Source organism: Postia placenta (assembly GCF_002117355.1).
Source record: "Postia placenta MAD-698-R-SB12 unplaced genomic scaffold POSPLAscaffold_3, whole genome shotgun sequence".
Taxonomy (NCBI): Eukaryota; Fungi; Basidiomycota; class Agaricomycetes; order Polyporales; family Adustoporiaceae; genus Rhodonia; species Rhodonia placenta.
Window position 1 is genome coordinate 2210992 of NW_020169834.1, and position 18126 is coordinate 2229117.

General features: G+C 54.9%; 6 protein-coding genes across 6 annotated transcripts; all 6 read left to right on the forward strand.

Annotated features, from left to right (window-relative positions):
• Positions 1–51: 51 nt before the first annotated feature.
• POSPLADRAFT_1073464 (hypothetical protein) lies at positions 52–1870 on the forward strand (the record flags this gene model as incomplete). Its single annotated transcript, XM_024482610.1, has 8 exons — positions 52–180; positions 238–401; positions 451–531; positions 579–751; positions 808–984; positions 1034–1198; positions 1258–1477; positions 1532–1870. The coding sequence occupies 8 exons, from the start codon at positions 52–54 to the stop codon at positions 1719–1721; spliced, it is 1299 nt and encodes a 432-aa protein (XP_024342133.1). The 3' UTR covers positions 1722–1870.
• A 498-nt stretch (positions 1871–2368) lies between these two features.
• Positions 2369–3666, forward strand: POSPLADRAFT_1044728 (hypothetical protein; the record flags this gene model as incomplete). Its single annotated transcript, XM_024478593.1, has 7 exons — positions 2369–2435; positions 2499–2527; positions 2580–2843; positions 2893–3059; positions 3113–3254; positions 3308–3435; positions 3495–3666. The coding sequence occupies 7 exons, from the start codon at positions 2369–2371 to the stop codon at positions 3664–3666; spliced, it is 969 nt and encodes a 322-aa protein (XP_024342134.1).
• A 2711-nt stretch (positions 3667–6377) lies between these two features.
• On the forward strand, positions 6378–8484 carry POSPLADRAFT_1135105 (hypothetical protein; the record flags this gene model as incomplete). The annotated part of the gene is made up of 8 exons (XM_024484545.1): positions 6378–6638; positions 6700–6965; positions 7021–7255; positions 7315–7425; positions 7475–7668; positions 7724–7861; positions 7921–8371; positions 8428–8484. The coding sequence occupies 8 exons, from the start codon at positions 6378–6380 to the stop codon at positions 8482–8484; spliced, it is 1713 nt and encodes a 570-aa protein (XP_024342135.1).
• A 316-nt stretch (positions 8485–8800) lies between these two features.
• POSPLADRAFT_1054096 (hypothetical protein) lies at positions 8801–10259 on the forward strand (the record flags this gene model as incomplete). Its single annotated transcript, XM_024480484.1, has 4 exons — positions 8801–8839; positions 8891–9877; positions 9943–10056; positions 10110–10259. 4 exons carry the CDS (start codon positions 8801–8803, stop codon positions 10257–10259), a joined length of 1290 nt encoding a protein of 429 aa, XP_024342136.1.
• Positions 10260–10740: 481 nt separating this feature from the next.
• On the forward strand, positions 10741–13994 carry POSPLADRAFT_1133849 (hypothetical protein; the record flags this gene model as incomplete). Its single annotated transcript, XM_024484404.1, has 9 exons — positions 10741–11005; positions 11063–12315; positions 12374–12420; positions 12469–12612; positions 12678–12921; positions 12980–13559; positions 13630–13751; positions 13818–13904; positions 13947–13994. The coding sequence occupies 9 exons, from the start codon at positions 10741–10743 to the stop codon at positions 13992–13994; spliced, it is 2790 nt and encodes a 929-aa protein (XP_024342137.1).
• Positions 13995–16013: 2019 nt separating this feature from the next.
• POSPLADRAFT_1032132 (hypothetical protein) lies at positions 16014–17608 on the forward strand (the record flags this gene model as incomplete). Its single annotated transcript, XM_024476828.1, has 5 exons — positions 16014–16246; positions 16279–16522; positions 16674–16737; positions 16838–17316; positions 17357–17608. The coding sequence occupies 5 exons, from the start codon at positions 16014–16016 to the stop codon at positions 17606–17608; spliced, it is 1272 nt and encodes a 423-aa protein (XP_024342138.1).
• Positions 17609–18126: the final 518 nt, after the last annotated feature.

Consider the following 18126-nt stretch of genomic DNA (forward strand, 5'->3'; position numbering starts at 1 on the left):
GCGTCCTCGGTAGCGGCTCTGCCACTCGCCCTCACAAACCCTGACCTCGCCATGGCTGCTGCAGCTGTGCTTGATGGTACCCCGGCTGTCGTTGACTGGCCAGATCGCTATCATCACGTCGACCAGATTCTCGACAAGCCAGGTCCCCGCACAGATCCGTCTTTCCTGGCTGGTAATGAGGTCGGCATGTCCATGGTACCGACGAGACGCAACTGAGCTCACGTTCTTGTGCCCCAGGTCAAAGACTTTCTGCGGAACAAATGCAAGATCCTGGTCATTGGTGCCGGTGGTCTGGGCTGTGAGATCTTGGCGAACCTCGCCCTGTCTGGGTTCAAGGATATTCATGTCATTGATATGGACACCATCGACATCAGTAACCTGAATAGACAGTTTCTCTTCAGGTATGCGCACTAGACCTCGCTAGATAGCAGTTTCTTTATGGACACGTAGACCAAAGGATGTCGGCAAACCCAAGGCGATCGTCGCTGCAGAATTCATCATGAAGCGTGTTCCTGGTGTCATTGTCTCTCCGTAAGTATAATCGAGCAATATTTCAGGTTCTCTGACGAGTCCCTCAGATATTATGGCAAAATCCAGGACAAGGACGATGACTACTACATGCAATTCAACCTCGTTATCTGTGGTCTTGATTCCGTAGAGGCGCGACGGTGGATCAACGCTACCCTTGTTAACTTGGTTGATCCGGAAAACCCAGAAAGCTTGAAACCTCTGATTGATGGTGGCACAGAAGGCAAGCCTACAGTGTAGTGTGCCACTCGATGAATGCAACTAATGAGAGCCCCATAGGCTTCAAGGGCCAAGCACGTGTGATACTCCCGACCGTCTCATCGTGCTACGAATGCTCTCTAGACATGCTCAACAAGCCCACCGCTTTCCCCATCTGTACCATCGCTAATACACCACGTCTGCCGGAACATTGCATAGAATGGGCATCAGTACTGGAGTGGCCGCGTGTGTTCGGAGGTGAGAATAAGCATGACGAACGCGTACAGGAACTCACTGTTCTGTGCAGACAAGAAGCTCGACACGGACGATCCGGAGCACATCAGCTGGCTGTATACGACAGCCTCGGCGCGCGCGAAGGAGTTCAAGATCGAGGGTGTCACATGGTCGTTAACCCAAGGAGTGGTCAAAAATATCATTCCTGCGATCGCGTCGACAAATGCCATCATTGCAGGTGATGTTCCCCAACTCTCCCGATACTGTACATACTGATGTCTCATTCTGAATGTCTAGCGTCATGTTGCAATGAAGCATTCAAGATTGCGACGAGCTCTGCGGCATACCTCAACAACTACTTCATGCTGATCGGAGTCGACGGCGTGTATTCGTACACCTTTGAGCACGAGAAGCGGGACGACTGCCCCGTGTGCGGTGGCGAGGCGCTGGATATTTCAATCAGCAAGGAGTGGACCGTCGACCGCCTCATCGAGATGCTCATCGAGAAGCAGGACATGTGCGTATCCGCTGCTTAATCGAGTACTCTTCGTGCTGACTGCATTGTGCACAGCCAAATCAAGAAACCGTCTTTGTCCACTACGACGAAGCAAATCTACTTCCAGGCGCCGCCGCAGCTTGAGGAGCTCACGCGGCCAAATCTTGAGAAGAAGGTATCAGAGCTGATCGAGGATGGCGACCATATCACGGTAACGGCGTCAACGCTCCCGTTCAACCTGACGTTGCGGATCAAGTATGTCTGAGAGTAGGCGGACCTCAGCTGCCTAGATGAGAGGACTGTACGATGAAGTGTGCTGCAATCTTAATACTCGGTGTACAACATTATCTGGATCAGACTTGAACGTGTAGTGCAACGCACGGAGAGATCAATAAATACAAACCGTCAGACCTCATCGCTAGCTGTGCTGCCAAGGATGGCCGACTCCGAGGCAAATATCGACAAGCATACTTCAAGTCTGTTGATAAGTACTTAGTCCGCCTGAAACCTGTAGGGCATTGACACCTAGCGTTGGACTCAGTCTTGAGTGCTTCCGTCCGAGGGCGCGGAGCCCATTGTTAAGAGCTATCGGAGGCTCATCTACACTCTACTTGTACCTACGTTGTATGGAGTCTAAACCAGTCGAATTTAAAATAAAGTAAAAAGTCTGCTGATAAGAGACACCTTCCACGATAGTATACTGGTATCATATCAGCAGGTTACACCGTAATCCACGACTAATTATAACCAAGCAACTTATGCCGAACCTTGGTCTGGGTCAGCCTGACATACGGAGATCGGATTAGTCAGGACAACAAACGCCCCTGAGTAAACATACTACTTTTGGTAATTCCCGCCACCCTTAACTCACTACCGCCACCTACTCCGAGATTGTTTCCTCTACGCGTCGGTATGCCGAAATTAGACATCAACAAGGCTGGCTGGGAACAGAGCGAGTTTCCCATTCTATGCGAGACATGTATGCTGGAGCGTTATTTGCCATGTTCATTTACTCACTGGGTGTTTGCTGGGTGTTCACTAGGTCTCGGTGACAATGCTTTCGTCCGCATGGTATGTGGTTCCTTGTGCGTTGTGTACTGTACACTCACTCCCCTCTTATCAGTCCAAGCAAGAGTACGGCCGTTCATGTGGTACTTGCGCACGGCCATTCACCGTCTTCCGTTGGAACCCTGGCACCGGCATGCGCTACAAGACGACTGTGATCTGCCAGACCTGCGCCAAAATCAAGAACGTGTGCCAGACGTGCCTTCTCGACCTCGAATACGGCCTTCCAACACAAGTCCGGGACACAGCGTTGGGCGTTGAGAACGAGGCTCCGACGAGCGAGATCAACAGAGAGTACTATGCGCAGAATTTGGAGGGCAAGGTACGTTGTATGTCTTGTAGTATGGGGCAGGAGGTTGATATGGGGTCAGTTGGAGGGCAACAAGTCGTTGATGGACACTACCCGGGCGTCGTCTGCGGGCAAGGAGATGCTAAAGCAGCTCGCGCGGACGGACCCGTACTACAAGCGCAACAGGCCACATCTATGCTCTTTCTATGCCAAGGGTCAGTGCAGCCGCGGATCGGAGTGTCCGTACCGGTACGCCCTCAATTACGCATTTGGTCCGACGTTATCTGACACTGAACATATAGACATGAGCTGCCCGTCGATAATGAGCTGTCGAAGCAAAACATACAGGATCGCTACCATGGCCGGAATGACCCCGTCGCGCGGAAAATCCTATCGAACCATGCTGCAACCATGGGCCTGCAGCCTCCTGAGGACCAGTCAATAGTGCGTACTCTTGCTTTACCAGCCTCTGCTCAACCCATAACCATCATCCCTAGACATCGCTCTTCCTCACATCGCTACCTGCCAATGCAACTGAGGAAGCAGTCCGCACCAGGGTCGTCAAGTCGCTTCCAGCACTCGACCCAGCCTTGATAAAGTCGATCGTCCATGTCGCAAAGTCAAGGTAGGTAGTATTGGATACTGAGTAAGGGGTTCGTCTGACCGCCGAGTTATCACTGCTAGATGTGCATTTGTCAACTTCAAGGACCGACAGTCCGCAGAGTTGGCGGCGCAAGCATGGGCCAATGGTCTCGATATGGATGGCGAAACTGTCAACGTTAAATGGGGCAGAAGTAAGGGTTCGGTAGCGAAATCAAAGCCGGCCACTGCTGCTGCGACCGTTATTGCCGCATGATTGACAGTCTGGTATCTTCTTGGCCATGTATTGTAGTGTATTGCTTAGTCCTCAAATGCAATTACCTTCCACTAGCAAACGCGTTACATAAAGACATAGAATGGTTCGTTATGTAAAACATGGTCCTTACATGAGCTGCTTAAGTAGTGGATATAACTACTCAGTCAAAGTGTAAGAGTAAAAAGGAAAATAAATATTGAGACCCGTAGGTCTACCACTCCGGGAAAGCGTGTCATCCTTGTGCAGGGGCCATGCTAATCTTCTCTGTATCGTTCCAATTTTTTCGTATGTCACCCCGAAGGGGACAACCTAAGCCGTAGGGGTTGGATGCACACGGGGTGACTTTTGCATTTTGTGCGTTCCGCGGGTCATCACATGCCCGATCAACCTGCAGCCTTGCCTGCAATCTTGATCCATCTCCCTTTTGCCGCACGTCGCTGAGTGCAGCATTGCTCCTTCGCTCCGCTGTATGCTGCCTGCGAAAATGGACGAGACACCACAAAATAGAGGCAAGAAACCTTACTTTATTGTGTCGTAACGCTAACCAACAATGATCAGTGAATAGCACAGAATGCCCTTCGTCTTCTCTCTGAGACATGCTCGACCGCCATTCAGACCCTCGAGCAATCTCCATCACCAATAGCGACGTCCTCTACCATTGCCACACCCACATGCGCCACTTTACACAAGGACTACTTGTCCCTGCTCACCCTTGTCTACGCCTCGACCACGAAGGTTGCCTTGACTCTACGTCCGCAGGAACCTGCATACACTGCTGCTCTGGAGCCTCTTCGCGATCTTGCGAAATACCTCACCAGTCTGACCGCATGCGCAACACTTTTTGACGCGCATGGTGCTACCCTCGCTCTAGAAGCTCGCTCATCCACAAAGCAAATTCCTGAGGCTGTCCGCAGTCTGGTACGAGTGCTTCTCGAGGGCGAGGGCGAGGACTACCTGGTGCCCACAGGCACTGTCCACGACCTGATTGAAAGGGCGAAGCGAGAACTTCCCGCGGATAACCGTGGTGCAGTGCGCAAGAAATGGATATCTGACCGCTCAATGTTAGACGACTCATTCGCGGAAGTGACTGACATGATCGAGGAGGGCACCCAGGACGGAGAGGAAGACGTCGATGACGAGGGGTTCGACGATGACGAATGGGATGAGCTTGGCTTAGGCTCGAACAAGAATATGTCAGCAGCAGAACTTGATCGCGCGAAGAAGGCATGATTCATGCATTATGTCTGCTATTTCTTCGCTAACCACACCTGGTGGGTTGTCAGGTCCAGCCCTTACTGCGGTTCAGCACTCTTCTTCACAAACGAATACAGCTTGATCTGTTGGCGAGGCTACCAGCGGAGCCAAGTCTTGCGTCTGTCTCAGCTCTCGATACACTTCCCGACTGCTCGCATGAGCTCTTGATTGCTTTCGAAGAAGTAGTCGCATCACTATATGCGCCTCAAGACCTGCAAAATATCGCGTCCGCGATCTCGTCGCTAGCTACCTCAATCCGACGGCTACGTACAGTTATCTCGGACGGCGATCTCCTGCCGTGGAGAGCGGAACCTGGCGTGGACACCTTGACCAATGGGATGGCTTCGATGAGTGTAGCAACAGAAGCCGCCGGTGGTCGAGGCAAGGAGAAGGATGTCAGGAGATGGCTCGATACATGCTTCGAGCAGATTGAAAAATTGTCGCGCAACCTCACAGACGCGTTCTCGCAAGAGTCCGCGAATACCACTTGAGCGTCAGTGACTGGGCTTACTCCTTGTGCATCGGCAATTCTCCATATAAATTTAAGTAAGTATTCAGCATTCGGTGATCAACGAATTTGGCTCTTCCCTCTTCGAAGTAATCACTGGGGACGGATCTGTCTGACTCCGCACCTTGCCGGTCATTCATCAATCTCGGAGGCGAGTAGTTTCACATCCTCGGGCGAGTATAGTCATATAGTAAGCCGGCGTTGGTGAGTGCTTCCTGATCTTGTGCAACGGTAGCAGCGGACATTGCGCAATACCACGATGGCCGGAGATGCCCTTGATCTAACGTTGCTTACCGCTGTCATCACCTACTGACGATATGTGGCATGTGTGCCCAGATGGCCATTGCATACCACCAACATCGCTTTTTCAAGACTGTATTACTGCTTTCAAGATGCGAGATGCTAATCATCTGCGTGACGGTCTCGCGCATTATCTTGATGGTTCCAGATTCCTGGTTACGGCGGCCATGAAGGTAACGCGTGCTCTGCGCGGAGGTTATCAAGCTTTGATGGAGTTCGGCTGTAAAGCCAAGACCCGCACAGCATGTTGTCCGTGCGACGTCGCAAATGTCTCGATCAACCCCGATGACGTCGCCGACGCTACCGCTTGGTGTCGCCTTTGTGGAGAGTCTAGAGATGGACTTGATCACGCAGTGTGCGCCCTGCGGTCGTGATGGCCGCGACATCTCCCGCCTCCATCAGCGGTCTTGTCATATCTGGGCAAACCACATGCCATCAGTGTCCTGCGGATGCTGAAAGGGCCATGCGGTCGCACTCATTTCTGGTCCACGATGCCGGCAGTTTTTCTCTTGTGCTTCTCGTGGCCGCGTCGTGCTTCTCTGGCGGCTTGGTTTGACCGAAACCCTTGGGCAAAGCCAGAGTATTTAACGCGTTTGTTGAACATGGAAGGGCTTCAGGTCCCTACTCCCGCAACCAGAGTTGGCCCACCATGTTCTCTCACTTCAGCGTCGCGCTTGCACTCCTCTCCCCTCTCGTTATGGGTACTCCTCTGCGGCGGGCAATGCAAGTACACGAGGCTCTTCAGAGTACACCCAGTGGTTACACCTTGACTGGAGCCGCCTCGCCCGACACTGTCCTCAGTCTGCGCGTTGCTCTTGTGCAGAACAATATTGACGGGCTGATTGAAGCCTTGTACGACGTCAGCACGCCGTCCAGCTCGAACTATGGGAAATGGCTCAGCAAGTCCGATGTGCGTCTATCCCATCTGCTGTCCGCATGGTTGTGGCTGATGAACGTTGGGAACCGTACAGGTTGAGGCGTACACAGCCCCAGAATCAGAGACCGTTGATGCGGTCAACAGCTGGTTGAGTGAGAATGGACTCAACGCGACCGTCCTCACACCCGCTGGCGATTGGCTTGGTATCGACGTACCAGTCAGTAAAGCGAATGAAATTCTCGCTACTGATTTCTCGGTCTTCACCTCCTCGGTCACTGGCGCGACGACTATCCGCACCCTGTCGTACTCTCTCCCGTCGAACTTGATTGGTCATGTCGCCCTTGTTCACCCCACTATCACGTATGTTGCACCACGATAACCTGTATTTGTGCCATCATCTGAACGAGATGTACAGGTTCCCTAACCCGAGCGGTATCAAGCCTCCTATTGCCCGTGAAGTCAGCACTCCGGCCGCGAGCGCGTCTGACTTGTCCGATCCATGCGCGATTGTAAAGCTTAACGGAACCGCGATGACTCCTGCATGTCTGCAAGAACTCTATGGCATTCCTGCTACCCCTGCCACCGTTGCCTCGAATGGCCTCGCTGTGGCCGAGTACGAATATGAATACGCCGAGGAATCGGATCTGCATGTATGTCCCTGCGATACAGCTGCTGGCCCGCGTCTGCTGACGCAGGAACGTTCGACCAGACATTCCTGCAGACGTATCGTCCGGACGTGAACCCCAACACCAATTTCACCGTCCTCAGCATAGACAATGGCACTAATCCTCAGAGTCCTGATGACGCTGGTCTTGAAGCGGTAAAGGCGTTTTGTCAAAGGATGATTCAGATAATTGACAGTTCTGCAGAGTCTCGACCTCCAGTATACCGTAGGGATAGCAACAAACGTCAACACGACATTCATTACCGTTGGGTACAATGGCGACTTCTTGACCAACCTCTTGGACACTGCAAATACCCTCATTGCGCTGGACTCGCCTCCGCAGGTTGTGTCTACTAGCTACGGTGAGGATGAGCAGTATGTATCGGCCTCTTTCGCGACGTAAGCACACTTTCTGTCCATGTATGATTTCATCTAATGTCGTTTGTGTGCGTAGAACCCTCTGCAATGCGTACGCACAGTTGGGCGCCCGTGGAGTCTCGCTGATCTTTTCTTCGGGCGATGGCGGTGTGTCGGGAAACCACTTCGAAGAGTGCACGACATTCAACCCCACCTTCCCTTCGGTATGCCCCCAGTATGTCTCAAGGACCGTAGTCAGCATAATGTCTCTCTTGCTGATGATAATACCTATAGCATCACAACCGTCGGTGCAACCACTCTGATCCCTGAGGTCGCCGTGGACTTCTCGGGCGGCGGGTTTTCTAACATCTTCCCTCGCCCAAGCTACCAAGACGCTGCTGTCTCTGCATATCTGACGCTTCTTGGAAGCAATGACACCGGGCTGTACAATGCTTCGGGCCGTGGATACCCGGATGTTTCTGCGCAAGGGGTTGACTTTGAGGTGGTGAATGCCGGTGAGGTCCTCCAGGTCAGTGGCACAAGCTGCTCTGCGCCCACCTTCGCTAGCGTGGTTGCCCTCCTCAACGACCGGCTGCTCGCTTCCGGAAAGCCCACCCTTGGATTCCTGAACCCCTTCCTGTACTCGACTGGGGCTTCAGCGTTCAATGACATTACGTCGGGGAACAACACCGCGTGCGGCACGAATGGCACACTGGGCTTCTTTACGGCGCCTGGTTGGGACCCCGTGCGTCGTCTCGGTTTGAATACTCCCTTTGATGCGCTGACAATGCATCTTCGCAGGTTTCTGGTCTCGGCACTCCCGACTTCGCGAAGCTGCTGACGGCAGTGGGGTTGTGAACATGGCTGCTATCATTAGGCTGTAGCTAGAAAACAGACGACTTAACACGGACAATACATGAGGGATCACGAGTAGTATTTATAATGGACATTCGGATATTACATGTATCTACATGTATCCAGATTTTATGCAAACGGACAGTATCTTCGCCAATTGTGATCGAAGCAAGTTGCAGGAGGGCAGTTAAATGCTGGCGTCTATCTTTTGATCGAGTGATCGTCCACATTGCCGTTCTGGGAATGGCCTCCGCCACTCTCTCTGCGACATTCAGCCACTCAAGTACTCAAGTCCGGAGACTGTCATCCATCCTCAACGATGTCTCTCAGAATCAAACTCCCAAAACAAACAGCCCAGGTACACGCAACTACACTGGTTTGTCCGTCCACGTTGACGCTATAGCTCCAGAACTCTGAGGCGGGACCATCCAAGCCCATGAAGCGCGGGCGCATCCAGTCGGACGATGAAGCGGAGGTCTCCCCGTCCAGCTCCATGCATGATTACGGAGCTGCTCAGCCATCCACAAAGCGAGGCAGGGTAGACGAGCACAAACAAAGAGGCGGCGAACCGGATGATGACGGAGAAGACGAGGTTGACGTCGACATCGAAGCCGAAGAGGAAGAGGAGACGCGTTTCTTGCCCCCCTCACAGTCTGTCTCTGTCTCACCTCACCCCAATTCTCGATCCAAACGCAAGCCGCAAACCTCGAGCAGATCTAAAGCGAAGTCAGATAGCAGATCAGGTTCAAGCAGACCTGAGCGCAAGACAAGACGCGCGCCCATCGTGTGGTCAGACTCATCAGACGAGGATGGCGAGTTCGTGGACGCTGGCAGGATCATGGACCCGGAAGACGAGGACTTTGCCCCAGTGCCCTCTCAGCCTAAGAAAGCTGCCAGCGCAACAAAACCAAGGAATGGGAAGCTGGTGGTAAGCGGGAAGAGCAATCGGGGCGCCCTCAAGAAGGAAGAGAAAGAGTTCGCTATCAGGGACGAACGCAAGCTTCCCGCACCTACTGCCTCCATGTCGAAGGAGAAACAGCCACTTCCTAGCACAAGCAACAAGCGACCCGCACCCAAAGAGGAAGACCATGCAGTACCGGCTACTCTAGATGCGTCGGAGAAGGCGCAACCTGAGTCCTCAATTACGGCGGAGGATCCCGTCCCTCCACCACCGAAGAAACGCAAACTACCGCCCATCAAGAAGAACAAGACCACTACACCATCTACGCCTTCTACTGCAAGGCCTGCTGCCCCTGCTGCAAAGAAGGAGCCCCCTGCACCTCCGCCGCCTGCGACGCCCTCTACGGATACGTCTGTGAGAAAGGTTGCCGCCACTGCTAACCATGCAGACTTCGACTTGCGCGACAAGAGCGTCTATGCGCAACTGTTCAGTAAGGTACGTATCGAGAAACCATGTTGGACACTCCAGAACCATTGATTGTGCTCATACGGCGCCACAAGCCTGCAGGCTCAACGCCTAATGCTGGCTTGAATCGGAAGGAGAAGGAGGAGGAGAGGCGGCGAGAGCTGAACAAGATGCGCGAGGAAGCACGCGCTAAACGTGCTACCGAAGCTGTGAGTTTCTGCAAACCGATCGGTCCGCTGTTATATAATCTCAAAAGTGGCAGAAGCGTGCGTTTGACCTGCAAGCAGCGCAAGAGAAGATCTCCAAGGTTGAGGAGAGATTCCGCGCGCGAAAGTCTATGGCTGCGTTCCCAAACGTGTTGGGCGGATATTTCAAGGCTATTTACGACAGAGAACACGGCAAGGAACGTTGACGTCAAATTGTTAAGATGAAAGAACGCGAGTGGCCCACGGTCAATGGACTTTACTGGATTTTATTCTCGAATCGCGTCGTAATGCTTTCTATGCACCTCAATTCAGCACTTTCACTCGCAGCGAATGATGCAATACTACTCAGCCACATCTAGCAGCAGAGATGTACAACGCTAATGTATAGTTTTGAGTATCCGGTTTAAATAGTATATACATTACGTAATGTTTCTTCGATCGAAGCAATTACGCCGTCAATAAGTCCAGCACAGCATAGTACCAACTCCCGCCAAATATCTTCGTGACGCCGGCTACATTTCAGGTCTGCACGCTTGCCTGCCAACATTCTAATGCTGGTCTCTGGTGTAGCACAACTGTACTGCTGGTAAAGTGAGCCTCTTTAGGACAAATACTACTTGGGACGCGAAACCGAAGATACTCCCTGACAGAGTCCACAAGTCTGCATTCGTTGGGCTGTAGCCTATCATGTCAGATGATGCTTCAGTTCCTTCACGGCCAGCCTCACCCGTAGCAGAACTCCCTAACTTCTCCCATGTACGCCCTTACCGATTCACTTGGGATCCATCTACGCGCAAACCAGGACCAGCGAGTGTGTCAGGAACCACTGAGGGTCGCGGAGACTACTTCGGGGACGCATCTCCGTATGAGCTGTACAACCACTCGTCGTTATCATCATTGCCTCTCGGTGCCCTTCCCCCAGACTGGAGTAGCGCAAGGCATGGTTTCCATGGTACGTCGACTACTTGGACGCGCGCCCACCGACCCACCGTGTACTAACACTGTGAAGCAATATCCACGGTTGTGAACAGTCCTCATAAGCGATCAGCACCGCCCAAGGCGCATTCAAGCCTCCCCGCCGTGCCCCCCGCAGAGTTGCCGCGCGTCCGTCGGAAGGATTTCGACCCCTACCTCAGTTCGGTTGGCACCGAATGGGAGCGATTTCAGAAGAACGCGGAGCAGGGGCGCGAAGGCGCTGCACAGATACCTTCGGCCTTCGCGTCTTCATCGAGTTCTGAGCTTCCGGGGACACCGCTGACACCCAGAATACCCGCCGGCCGCGCAATCCCTCCGCTGGAGAGTGTGCCATCCGTGTTTTTTGAGCCCGAATTCAACCTTGGCGACCCTCGAACTTTCAACGCCGTCACAGAGCAGGGCGATGGGACCGACGCGTCTCCGGAGTCTGACCCCTCATCTCTCTCGTACTCTCTTCCGCTGCTCGAGAAGCTTTCGCATCATGCCGATACAATCGAGCAACACTTGGTTCGCGAGATCTCGGTGCGCTCGACGTCTTTCTTTGCGGCCCTTTCGAACCTGCAAGACCTGCAGACCGAGTCTGAGCAGTGCCTCGATCGCATCGCGAAGCTCCGTGGGCTGCTCAAGGAGGTAGACGAGAAGGGTGCACACCGCGGTCTTGAGGTCGTGCGGAAGGAGGCTAGGCTGCGGAATATGGAAGCGGTCCGCGAGGGCGTGAGGTTCGTCGGCGGCGTCGTCGAGATGACCGGAGTCGCCAAGAGCTTGGTTGCGGCAGGCCAGTGGGGTGAGGCTCTGGATGTTATTGACGAACTAGATCGGTTATGGGAGGCCGATGCGCCCAACAAGCTGGTGGAAGATCGCGCAACGCCCCAACCGCCGCCGGTGCCCTCACGAGAGCGAAGTCGATCACCTCTACCACCCGTGCCCGAATCACCGCCAGAAAGCCCCGGTCTGACGTCTGCAGATACACCCCGGAAACCATCTTTCAATGTACCTCTGTCGTCATTAAGAGCATTCGCGTCGCTACCAGAGCATCTGAGGACGCTGACAATGCAGATCACATCATCCCTGACATCCGAATTTGTGAACGTCCTCCGCCTTGACCTGGTAGAGCGCATCGATGCGGATGGCTCTGGTGACCAGGACAAGGAGAAAGACCGCAACATGTCCTTGAAGGACAGATTGCGGCCGCTTCTGCAGTCTCTGGCACGGACAAAGGGGGTGCGAGAAGCCGCAGCGTCGTGGCGAGAAGTGGTCATGGCGGAAGTTCGCAGTATGCTCAGGCGAGTAAGTGCTCCTCATTTTGGTAGATTTCACATTAAATTTGACCTGGGCTGGACCTCAGCGAATACCGGCATCCAACGTGGAGGACGATGAAGCATCGTCGTCAGGGTGCGTTCAATCCGACAATCCAATGTAGCGTCCTAACAGCCGGGACAGGTCGGAAGTCGTAAATGAACTGCGAGCGATGTCGCACGCAGCCTTCATGGATCTGGCCCATGTGATGTATGGGAGCCTCATGCGGTGTATTGAGGGACTCAACTGGCAGAACGCTATTATTCTGGAGGTTCTGCAGTCTATCCGGTATGCAACGTCAGATTCTCGTGGGGGGATATGCATCTGATTATTCCGCTGCTTGTCACTACGAGATCTCCCAAAGCTGCCATCGATAGCCCAATCCTACAAGAGGAACTGTCGGGAATCCTGTCTTCAGCATCCGAACTTGCGCATGTTCGGGCTTCCAGGGTGGTCGCGCTGCGGGCTGAGCAGCATGCAGCGCTTGATCTTCCCAGCTTCTGTGCCCTGTTCAATGAATCGTGGACCTTCGTGATTGAAACGGAGAAGATTTGCCGACGGATGATCGTAGGTCTAAGGGGCACCGTTGTCAGCCAGGTAAGGCTCGAGCCTATTGTTCGTCCGTCCAAGGTTTGATGAGTGCACCCGCTTGTAGGCAAAGAGCTTCCTACAGACCTACCATCAAGCGCAGATCTCCCACTCCGCAAAGCTGGTCGAAGACGAGCAATGGAATGCAGCAGAGGTGGCACCCTCAGTTCAGAGGCTAGTCGACCTGCTTGTGGATGCTTCCATATCAGACCCTCCAGAACTGCTGCTCAACCGCGGCCCCCCTATGTCGCCTCTCCCGAACTCCCCCGCCCCTCCATCCCCCGGACTGTCTCCGAATGGCATCACCGCGCCCCCACACCGTCCTTCATCTCCCCTCCCCTCTCCGGCATTCCCACTTACCCGCCCGCAGTCTTCGCACCAGAGTCCACGCAGAGTGGCTGCTGGCCCCTCGAAGCATCTGCGCATCGAGGACCGAAGCTACTTCGCGGTGTCGGCCACGCTGGAGGTGCTCGTGCTTCTGGTGGACTACCTGAAGATCGTCGCGAACCTCGAGATGCTCACGACGGAGACGATGAGCCGCGTCATCGAGCTGCTCAAGTCGTTCAACTCGCGAACGTGCCAGGTCGTGCTGGGCGCGGGCGCTATGCGCTCCGCAGGGCTGAAGAACATTACCGCGAGACATCTGGGTGGGTGCACGTTCATGTACTTCTCCCGTTTACCGCAAATGAGCCGTCTAATTCTTGATGCGCTCCGTAGCGCTTGCGTCCCAATCGCTGTCGATCGTGATCTCGCTCGTTCCGTACATCCGAGAAACGTTCCGGCGACACCTGAGCCAAAGACAGGCTGTTATGCTCGTAGAGTTTGACAAGCTCAAGCGGGTAAGTCAGCTGGCGCATCCACTGCTTGTCGACAAGAGTTCTGAGTTGGATACACACGTGTTGCAGGACTACCAAGAACACCAGAACGAGATACATCAGAAGCTGATTGCTATAATGGGCGATCGCCTCAGTGCCCATATCAAGAGTCTGCAGGTGAGCTGTATGCCCCTCTAACGGTTCTAGATTACTTCATAGTGGTCACAAACGTCGCTGATACGGAGACTGATTCGTCGGGTGTTTTAGGACGTAAAGTGGGACGCTCCGAAGGAAGGCGGGGGGGTCAACGACTACATGGAAGTAATAGTCAAGGACACTGTCACGCTGCACAAGGTGCTGTCGCGGTATCTGTCCCCGTCTGTGGTGGAGGTGAGTGCCTTGCTTGTCGGTGTTTGGCGCCCGCGTGCCTAATATGGCGGCATGGCAGTATGTGATGACACAGGTGTTTGCTGGGATCAACCATCGATTATCGGACGAGTACACCAAGATCGAGCTGCCGTCCGCAGAGGCCAAGGACAGGTACGCCGCACCCGCCCGTCCGTCTTGACTGCTTAGATGACACCCGGCATCCAGACTACTCGCCGACGCGCGCTACCTCCACCAAAAGCTTACCGGCCTAAAGAATGTAGGCGCCCCCACCGCCATGCTCGAGATCATCGTCTCCGAGAAGCCCATCGCCCGGCCGGATCCCCCGCCCGCGCCAACGCCCGCCCCGGCCACCCAGAGAATCAAGGGCATCCTCTCCCGCTCCGACAGCAAGCGGTCGTCCAGGCTCTTTTCCAATCTCGAGAAGGCCCTTCCCTCCCCCACTCCTCCGCCGGCGGCCATTGCAACGCCCACCCCCGATTCCGAAACACCATTGCCTCAAGTTCCAGCAGTTGACCCCATGGCCGACAACGCGCCCGCCGCACCCCGCGCTGTCTCTCCGGCGCCCCCTTCGACAGGCGTGGTAAACGGCATGGCACAAACCAAGGAGGACCATGGTGATGATCCGCCCCACCCATCACCCAAATCTGCAACCAATACCCCTCAGACACCAGCAGTCACGTCGTCTTCCACGCAAGAGCAGGCGACGGATCCACAGAAAGATCACGCCACAAACGGTCACGCTGGCGGCGGTGCAGAGCTGCCCCCGCCGCCAAATGGCTTCTAGGGGATTTCTAGCGTGGATCTTGTTACTATTAATGGACTGCACTTGTTGGATGGACAGATGTTTTCGGTCGGCGAAAGTGCGCATGTCCAGTTACCGCTCTGTGATCGGATCGTCGACAAGGCGTGAGCTGTTTGCGCGCGTCACGCGGGGTATTTTACGAGTTGCACGGCGTGCACGGTGCTGGGCGTGCAGCGTTCACTGCTTTTCTTCCGCCTGTGACTGGCGAGCGCTCATGACGGTGACTGCCCCGTTAGCGGCGTCATAGGCAGCAACGTGCGAGTCCCCGCGCGTTATGAGGGATTTGAAGACGCTCGACACGGGCCAGGCAATTGCATAGCCAGACCGATGACCAGGCTCGTCGAGAACGTCGTGTGTATGTGTATTGAGTACGAATCAGACTCAGCGGCCTTGTCTCCAAGATCGATTCAGACCTGGATCTGTCGACAACAAACACCTCCACCTGACATACAAGGCAAGGAAGGCACATATCCGGTCCCGCGCCGTTGTGGGGTGGCCTTTGAGGATTCAGGCTTTCTCCACGGGAACAGCAGAGTCGGGGTCCTTTCACCTCGACGTTCTGAATCTTGTTCTCGCCTTGGCATAGACCAGGGCCTCACGCCCACTTGCGTGCTTGCGTGTCAACAAACCCGAGCAGCGCGGCGTAAAGTCGGACAACCAGACACACAGAATTGGTTACTTCGTGGCTATCTCTAAGAAAGATACGAACAATAGGACTAGCAGCTTGTGGACGTCGTTATGGATTCGCGAGCTTCCGCTAGTATAGGGAAACCATCATACCCAACATCACCCATCTAGCCGTAATGAGCCTTCAATTGAATCAAAAGGGAATATCAGCGGCGTCCAAGCCTCACATGTACAGCGGGCGCCGCCTTGTGACTCTTACCACAAGCAAACGGGGTTCACGATAAATGCAGACAAGACTGGACAAGAAAACGAGCGTGACAGCATCGCTGCCGTCACGTCTTTTTTATTTAGAACGAAGGAACAATAGGTGAAATGTTGATCGCACACGCACTGCCGGTTGGCCCACCTTCACAGTGGGGAGAAGCGCACAGTGCGCGTGCTATGGAGGACCGCCCCCGAAACGCCAAATGCAGCGCAAGAAGCGTCGGCAGCTGGCATGCGCGACCCCCGCCTTAGGACAACAATGGTGGCTGCGCGGCCATTGTTCGCCCCGTCGGTCGCGAATGGGCCCTGGAATCGAAGAGAACCGCGGCGGTCATAGCTTCAGGCGTGCACGAAGATCACGCACGCCAGATCCGCGTGGGCGCGTGCGGCGCCGCATCAGCGCGCGACACACGTCGGGAGGGCCCATATTCAACCCGTATTCGGGATAAACTGACGGTGTTGTGGCAGAAGTGCAGCTGCGCGGGACGCGGCGCGCGTGCCCGTCGAGAAGGGACAGGCTCGTGGACTCGAAGTGAAATCGACGGACGCGTGTGGCTTGGTGTCACCGGGTAGCTACTTGGAGCACACAGGTGGACATGATTCGAGCGAGACGAACAAGACACACGGGGGAGTATCCCATCACGGTGGCTACGGCGAGGGTCCTCCCAACCACCGGCCGAAAGCGAAGGAAGCAAACAAACGCACGATCGGCGTGCACACCGATTGATCGCGGCATGTGGGTATACATATGTTGCTGTGGCGACTGCGACGACGTTGCGAGGCGATCTAGGCTCGAGGCGCATCCGGCGGTGTATCCCTCTGCAGCAGAGCATCTAGAGCGCTGTCACGCACCCCCGTACCAGGGTGATGGAGACACCATACGGCTAGACGCTGCGGTGGTAATCCACACCTATTGCCAATGCGCGGGTAGGCTGCAGAGCGGTTCCGCAGCCTGGAAATAGGCTTTCCGGCTTCCGCCTTATTCGTACGCAGTCGTGACTGAGTCCGAGTATATGCGCTATTGTAGGCTCCACAAGGGAATTTTTCTCGCGCATCCCACGATGCGTCCACGCCGGCGGCACGTCAGAGATCACACAAATGCATCATTCTCCGTCATGTCGACGTATGGGCTTGTTGACAGCACGATCGAGTTACTCAGCCCCAACTGCCCGTTCGCGCGGGGGATGCACCGTGCAGGTCGCAGTGCTGCGTCTGTTACCAATACGCGGGGAGCAGTCAGCGGTTGTCATGAATCATGCAAACGACCTCGGCGGCACGCGCGACGCAGCAGTCGGCGTGACGCACGCGTCGGCGTCACTGCTCACGCTCACACCATACCGGAGTCCTATGACGTCACGCGGCAGCCTGCCTAAAAGAGCACGCCGGCCGACATTTTGGGGGTGCCTCGCGCGAGTGGCCGCCCTCCCTTCCCTCCCGAGTCATGCCGCCGAAAGTGGGAATGGCGCGAGAAGGATTTGCATCGACCCACCTCCGCCCGCGCGACGGGTTCTAGGCGCATGACGCGCCCGCGATGCTGAGGTTCCAGGGGACTGGCACACGGGTGAGAATGGCGCGACCGATCGCGGGTGGCATGATCATCTGCGAATATCTGGGCATCATTGCGGCGGGCATGATGTCAGCGACGGTACTTGCGCAGGAGCGTCTGTTTCGCAAGCACTCCAGCGTGTATTTCTCGCTCAAGGCGCCAGCGGCATGGGTCAGAGGCGTGACAGACGTCGACAGGCTGGGATCACCGTCGCCGAGAATGAAAGATGCGCGCGTGGTATCGCGTCGGTGATAATCGAGGAGATATGGAGAACATACGGTGGCGTGCAAGGAAACAGGTGGAACATGAGCTGACCGATTGCTACGTGTATTTAATGCGGAGCAGGCGCGCGCGCGAGCAAGAACAGAGCCGAACATTGCAGAAGCACAGACGTATTGCATGCCAATCAAAGTAAACGTCCGTCAGTGGCCATTGATGTACGTGCTTGTCTGTAATGGCCAAGGAATGCGCTGGATGGCGTTAGGACGCGTGCACTGGGTGCGCCATATTAGTGCAAGCGCCGGGGCCGATGGGGTCTTTCAGATTCTCGCAAGAAGCATCACTGCCAGCAGTAACTGACGTGTCGACAGCGCGAATCGCATCCGTTCGCTAGATGATACCAATTGCGACCGTCCGACAGTTCTCCGCGATAAGGCGCGACACCAACCGGAGACTCGGACATCGTGACTGGAGGGGGCGCACAGGAATCGGAGAGGCGCCCGTACAGGACAGTCACCAGTCGCAGATCGAGCGAAGCATTAAGAGCTCAA